Below are 7510 nucleotides of genomic sequence, written 5' to 3' on the forward strand. Positions count from 1 at the left end.
GCAATTGGAGGGCCTAGAGGCACATGGTAATTATATGGTTCTGTGGCCCCCTCATCATTTGACACAAGAGGAGTGGGAGAGGGAAGCTTTCCCAAGCTCCCATGGTTGTGGTGCCAATGCCCGTGCACGCTACGGCACAACTACGATGGAAATTTTGGGTGTGGTTGGCAATTGAATCCATTAATGGCATTGTGATGAAAATGATGATGTGGCATATGGCTGGGGGTGTGGTTCTTGCACCCTACAGGGACCTAAAATTTTGTTGATGTGAGGATGTTCCCATTGAGGGGTTGTCACGGTGTTGGGACATCCTCCCAAAGGGGTAGGCTCACACGTGTAGTATGCTCCAAGTAAATCCATTCTAAAGTGGGAGTCCACATGCAAAGTAAGGGAAATAAAGAAAAACATTGAAAGAAATAGAGGAGGCTCTACACGTCCTATAAGGGGAATTTATTTTTCTATTTTCAAGGTCTTTTTGAGGGTTGCTTCAATGAAGAAGGGGACTTTTCACAAAGCTCTCAACGAGGAGAGCTCCATAGAGAAGAAGCCAACGAGAGTTTCCATAGAAGTTTTTTCCTCTTTGAGGTTGTGCCAAGCTGAGCAGAGGGCGTTGTGACCCCCTTGTGTAGTGGGCTATACGGTGATTGTACATGGTGTTTTTTTTCATAGAAGGAGCTAATCATTGCCAAATTTTGTGTCATCTCTTCCCCTTTTTTCCCCTTCTTCTTCTCTACTCTACTCTAGTGTATGTGATGTTAGTGTGTGAGCGGTGTGCGCCCCTTTGATCATCCCTATGTGTGTGAGAGAAAGAGAGAGAGGTGTTGTGTAGTGGAAGTACTAGAAGTGGGAAATTGGGATGATATGTTGTCTGTTGGATGGTGCGAAGCGTGTGTGCATTGGTATGTATGTAAGCGGTGATTTGCTTGCGGAATTGTGGTATTTGGATGGTGATTTCTAATGGACGGGGGTGTTGTGAGTACCCTCGCTATAGAGAGGCATTTGTGTGTGTTTCTGGGTGTTCCCATTCCCCCTCTTCAACATCTTTTGATGACTTGGTTTATCTCCTTTGGAGAGAAAATTCCTTCTGTAAAAAATTGTATCATTTGATTATACCAACTATCTGCAATGTCTTCCTAGACATGGAAAAATCAACATTAGGAAACTCATCCTCTATATTTTATGATGCTTTACTTTTTTATATCCTGCTCAAGTAGTCAACCACTAAGTGGCTCCTCCCAAGTGTATAAATGAGTTTGTAATCAAAGTTTTGTAGTAACATTACCCATCTGGCAATCCTCCCATGTATGTTTGGTTTTTCACAATTTACAACAAAGCTTGATGGTCCACATGGAAGATGAATTCATTTTCCATGAGATAATTCTTGAATTTCCTCAAGGCATAAATCATTCCAAGATCTCTCTTTCACAGAGTACTTCCTCTCTATTGTAGGCTGCAATTTACTTTAATAATACACTGGTCTAAACCAACCCTTTGTCTTCTCTTGTATAAGTACTGCACCCACAACAATATGGGATGCATCAAAAAAGACATGGAAGGCTATCTCCCAATCTAGTGGTTCTTGTTTAGCAAAAAATGCCTTATGCTATTCCTCTCCCCACTTATATGGAACATTTTTGTTAGTCAATGGTGAAAGGGGAACAAACATGAGAAAGATGACTCAGAAATTTGTTGTGCCATTTTACATGTCCAATAAACCTACCAAGTTGTTTCATTGTCTTGGGTGGTGAGGCCTTTGCTATTGCAAAAATCTTCTTCCCATCTATCTCAATCCCATTCTTTGAGACCATAAACCCTAAAAGGATTCCCATGCTTAATCCAACTGCATGATTTGAGGGATTTAGATCTTAGCTTGACAATCTACACTTTTGAAAATAGAATTTGAGGTGCCTTAGGTGGTCTTCCATTTTCCAAAAGGTACAAGTCATCCAAGAAGACTCTCAAAAAGATGTCAGATATGGCTCAAATACTTCTTGCACCCATTTTGAAATGTTGGGGATGCATTTTTCAGCTCAATGTCATCGCATTGTTTGCATAAACTCCCCATTCTCTTATAAAAGCATTTTTATCTTGTTCTCATGTGCCATGAGGATCTGCTCATAGCCACTAAAACCATCCAAAAAGGCGTGAACTTCATTGCTATCAAAGTGTCATAGATTTTTAAAGAAAAAGGGTATGTTATAGTTGTAGCATTCAACTTTCTTTAAACCATGCATATCTTGGTCTTTTAATTTTTCTTTGGAGCTGCCACAATTGGTGACAGCAAAGACACAATAAATAAAACCTACCTTCATAAGTTTTTCACTTCATCCTTCACTTGCTTTTCAAAGGTTGGGTTCATCCTATACCTTTGTTGCACTAGTGAGTAATATGTGTCTCATTTAGACTAGTGAGTAGTAAATCATCCACATATACAATAGCAATAGGATATACATCATCTACACATTTTGCATACAAAGTGCTCTCAATTGGACTATTTTGAAATCCACATGTAGTCAAATGACTATCCATTTCTCATATCAAGCATGAGAAGATTGATTTAGACCATACAATGTTTTATTACATCTACACACTTTCTTTTCTTGTGCTTTCTTGGCAAAACCATGAGGTTGCATTACATACATTTCCTCATACAAGTCACCATTCAAGAAAGTGGTTTTAATGTCCAACCGGTATACATCACATCCAAAATAAGCTTCATCAAATGTACGAAGTTCATCATCATCACGCATACTTGACTCAACCAAAGCATAATAATCAGATACACAAGAAGCATGATGAGAACCGAACAAGTATGACTAGACAGACATGCATCCAATTCACTATCACACAAACTATGTAGCTTTGAGTACTTCCTCAATTTCCCCTGAGCCCATTGCTTTGCTCCTATTGACGACAATTTATCATGGCATCCGCAAACTTCTCAAGAAGACATTGTGTGACCCCACTGTTGCTCACCTCGAGGCATCCCAGAAGAGCACCTGGTCTGAAAACAGCAGCCCTTTCCCTGCCTGCAAACCTTTGAAGTACCTGTTGTAGAAAGTGAGTGGCAATGAGGTGTACAAAGCCTGCAGATTGTCACCAAAGCTGGCAGAGCATTTCCCCTGAAGCTGTTACACAAACATGGAGGCGGTTCACCGAAGAGGCGATTCTTGAACTGGTCTCGCAATGCAAAGGGACAACAGCCCCTGCTCGCGACCAAGCGAGGCAGATGCCTGGCAGAAGGGGGTGCTGCATATGAGGCCTGTGCGACCCTTTGCTCTCAGTGCTGCAAAAAGCAGCCTTTTGCTTGTGACTCAGGCCTTTCCATGAGATTTTTTATGGCAACTCAGCGCGCTAACCTTCAAACAAAGTCCTCCAGTGATCCATGCCTTGGATGAGTCCACGCAGCTCACTCCAGGATTGGGCGAGGAAAAATTCACATTACTTCACGTTAGGCTTACCAAGTAAACATTGTCATTCTACTTGTTTCCAGTGGACATAAGGTATTGTCGACGTTTGCTCGGGGCATTCTAGCTTCCGAGCCGTGTGTGTATTGAAGTGTTAATTCCCGTCGTAGGTTCCTTTGCAGAGTGCTCTGTGTGTGTCTAAAGTAAAGAAGTTCGGGTGATAGCCAACGCCTACCGCCCCACAGGCCGGTTACAGCTCAAGCACATGCCTGCTCACATTCTTCGATTTCTGTGAGCTTTGGCGAGCGTTTGCAGGTCGACATAAGCTCACTTTGTATGACGTGTGGGCAGAATTTTGCAAATGCAGTTGTGGACTCAATTTTTCCCTGTTCACGGGCAATCCAAACTATAACTCCTCTCAGTGACAATCAGACTAGAGGATTAACAAGATTCAAGGAAGCATCTCTTAATCATGTCTGCGAAAAAGCAAGAAACTTGCTCAATCTGGGACTTTGCCAATGCACTCATTATTTCTTCCACAATTCATAACCGAAGACGACCAATTCTTAACCATCTCTCACACATACGACTATCTAAACAGGGCTAATTCTCAAGTAGAAGGGCCTCATTGTTTTACTCCCCAAAAGCATCTCTCTAAAGTTAATTTTGGCAAAGACAAACTAGCGTTACATGAGGCTTCTGCCACAGCATAGGGGCTTAAATAGTACACCATTAATCACCATAGCGAAATCTGAAAGACAGGTTCATATTATGGACAAAAAGAACATAAAACCACCTGCAACACTTGATTAACCAGATAGTGGAGGAGATGGGGGAGCAAGATCCTCCTGCACAAGAGAAGTATACCCCTGTAACAGCCATCATCAATGCATTTCTTATGGATCAGACGAAGCAGTGTCAAATAGAATTAGGAAGTATGTGCGCACACATATATATACCTTGTGGTTCTGTTGCAAAAGAGTGCAAATTTCTCCAAAAAGATGTGCTCAAACGATATAGGCTCCGAAGTCTGCATTTGGAGGTGATTGTATTTTAGGAGTACACGACCCCTGGCTGAAAAGCAGGGAGAAGCAATGGCCAACTGCATCTTTGACCTGATGTGGACCCACCCCTCAAATCAAACCATTCAAGTGAAACATGAGGGCTCTCTGCAAAGTTACATCTTGCAACATAATATACAACTGGAGAGAAGAAACTGTCTTCAAAATGTAAGTGAAGCCATCACCCATCCTCTATAAGTCCTTTTGTCAAAAAACAAAGGGGGAGGCCTTTCAGTTGACCAAACAAGCACTTTTATGTAGGGTCAAAGTAACTATATGTATGGTAACAAATATCTAAACTGATGCAATTGAAGGTATTGGTTCCTGTGATGACTGTGCCCCCGGCTCGGGTGCCCGAGGCGCAAGGCGTGTCGGTTGCGGACTGCCGGAGTGCACGGTGCGTGAGGTGGGACTAGCGTGGATCCCCACTCGTCAGCCCTTTGAGCGGATCTACTCCCTGATAGTTCCCACCATATATATTTATATTGCCGGCCATTTTACTATTGCTGAGCAGAGATGTTTCGACAATGGCATTGACCTCAAATGGCATTGTTGATCGCAACAGTCCAGCCTCAGCCACTCGGCCCACTCTTCCAAGGAGGTCAATTATGCAGTTATAATGTTCAAAGGATGCTAGAATTCCAAAATTTGCAGTCATTGACCTGAAGTGATCCAAGCCCTCATTCACAAGGCCAGTGTGACTGCATGCAGAAAGAAGCCCAACAAAAGTTATCTCATTTGGTTTGAGGCCCGATTGCAGCATATTTGTATAGTACTGAAGACTCGTCCTATAGTCAAGACACCCTCCTATCATTGCATTCCAAGTGTCTACATCTTCCTTTGAAGAATGCCGAAACACACTACATGCATCCTCAAAGCTTTTACAATTAACATACATAAACACAAGGGTGTTCCTAGTCAACACAAGGCACTCTACGCTGAGTTCAACACTAAAAGCATGTGCCAACTTGCCTTCGGCTAGTGCATTCATGCTGGAACAAGCTTTGAACAGGTAAGCTAATGTTATGCAGCTTGGTTCATGTCCTTCCTTCTGCATGTGCTTGAAAAGTAAAAAGCCCTCCTCAAAAAGCCCAAGCTCCACATTCCCTGCAATGAATGTACTCCAACTGACCACATCTCGCTGCACCAAATTGTTGAAAACATCATGAGCATCCTGCAGACCTCCACACTTGAGATACATATCTATCAGAGCATTTCCAAGAGTAGTGACAACCTCGAGTCGACTATGTTTTATGTAGCTGTGAATTCTTCTGCCATGGTCCAATGATGCCAAGTTAGTGCAAACCTTTATGATACCGAGATAAGCGACATAATTGGGTTCTACACCATGCTGCAGCATTTTCTCAAAGAGATCCAAAGCCTCAAAGTATCGACCGTTATCAGCATACCCACCTATTAGTGCAGCCCAGATGACGACATCCTTACCCCTTGCCTGTCTAAACACCTCATGAGCATCCTCCAGAGCCCCACACTTGCTATACATGTTGACAAGCGCACTATCAATACAGGCATCTCGATCCATTCCTTTTTCCATTACAAAAAAGTAAACCAGCATCCCATCAGGCAAGGTGGACTTTGTACAACAAGCCCTTAATATGCTTACACAAGTATTCTCATTTGAATCCACACCTGAAGATTGCATTTCTTGGAACAACTCAAATGCCTTGCCACTATCACCTTGTTGTGTGTATCCTAAAATCATCGCATTCCATGTGACTACACTCATAATGGTTGATGAGTTAAAGACATGCTTTGCACGTTCAACCGTTCCACATTTACAATACATGTCGATGAGGGTGTTTTTCACCTTCACATCCTCCCACAAACGGCTGTTGCTTAACACATAAACATGAACTTGCAGACCTTTCGTCAAAAAAGTGCTAGTTGCACATGCCTTCAAGGTGCATAAAATTGTCACTCTATCTGGCCTTATGTCCTCAACAAGCATTTGTTCAAAGAGCTGTAAAGCCTTGTCACATTCTCCATTGAGTGTGGAACCTCCAATGATTGCATTCCAGCTAACAAGATCCCTTTCTTTGAGATGAAAGAACAGATTAAAGGCATCATCCAGGCTTTTACATTTTGCATACATGTCGATAAGACTGTTTGCAGCCAGGATATTGGAGCTTGAGAACTCTTCGACAATGCATGCATGTAGCTGTTTGCCATCCTGCAAAGTGAGTTTGCTATTGCTGGAGCATGATTTCAAGGCAGCGATAATGCTGCGGAGACTTGGCTTGGCATATGCACATTGCACTTGTTCATGCAGCATCGAAGCTGCCATGCTTTGCATTTGCTGAGAACATGGGACTGCATACCAAAGTGTGGCATACTCTGACACATGAGGAGGCGGTAAAGCTCTTCACAAATGGTGGTGGGTGCTGCTAGCTCCAGTTTCTGATCGGACTGGTAATTACGTAGTAGGAAAACTCATCGAGCTGAATTTCCAGACATTACTTTGTAGTGAGTCCGGAATGATGAGTGCAGAGCAACATCGCCAATGAGACATTGACGCTGTAGCGTCTCGAGTTTCGACTCGGCGCGCGCGCGCGAGAGAGAGAGATTGATTGATTTAAGAAACTTATTAGAGCAGGGTAGGTTAAAATGGAAGAAATTTTGTGGTCGGGTGAATCTTTACTCATTTTGATTAGGCTGTGATATGCTTCACTTTGGGAAAGGATATATAGTCCAGGAAATGTATTTCATTCTTCTTGAATTCTCATTGGTTTGTCACGAAGAGAAGCTCCAAATACTTGAAAAAAAGGAAGTATTAAGAGTATTCCGATTTTTAAGGGCTTGATACTCTTAAACCAATATAACCCTTGTGTGACTAATGATTTGGAGTTTTAAGTTAATGCTACTACGGACTCATCTCTTAATCCATTGAGGAGGGGGGGGGGGGGGGGGGGGGGGGGGGGGGGGGTTGTTTCCAATGCTATGGGCAATACGAAGATCTTCAAGAGTCCTTGTCATGCTCTTGGAGGCTCCCTCCAATCAATCTCCACCCCTTGGTGCTCTGTG

At 42.8% G+C, this 7510-nt stretch overlaps 1 protein-coding gene across 1 annotated transcript; it reads right to left on the reverse strand.

The window, feature by feature from the left end:
* Window positions 1-3151: 3151 nt before the first annotated feature.
* LOC147437989 (pentatricopeptide repeat-containing protein At3g02330, mitochondrial-like) lies at window positions 3152-7098 on the reverse strand. Its single transcript, XM_086487377.1, has 2 exons — window positions 4367-7098; window positions 3152-4276 (listed from the first exon to the last, which is right to left on the reverse strand). The coding sequence occupies exon 1, from the start codon at window positions 6780-6782 to the stop codon at window positions 4881-4883; it is 1902 nt and encodes a 633-aa protein (XP_086343503.1). The 5' UTR covers window positions 6783-7098; the 3' UTR covers window positions 3152-4276; window positions 4367-4880.
* Window positions 7099-7510: the final 412 nt, after the last annotated feature.

This window comes from Adiantum capillus-veneris, chromosome 17 (genome assembly GCF_014529385.1).
Source record: "Adiantum capillus-veneris isolate H3 chromosome 17, ASM1452938v2, whole genome shotgun sequence".
In the NCBI taxonomy this organism is placed as follows: domain Eukaryota; kingdom Viridiplantae; phylum Streptophyta; class Polypodiopsida; order Polypodiales; family Pteridaceae; genus Adiantum; species Adiantum capillus-veneris.

Bases quoted from the DNA above. Each gene is read 5' to 3' on its own strand.
- LOC147437989 (XM_086487377.1), bottom strand. From the start codon at position 6,782: ATGCAAAGCATGGCAGCTTCGATGCTGCATGAACAAGTGCAATGTGCA.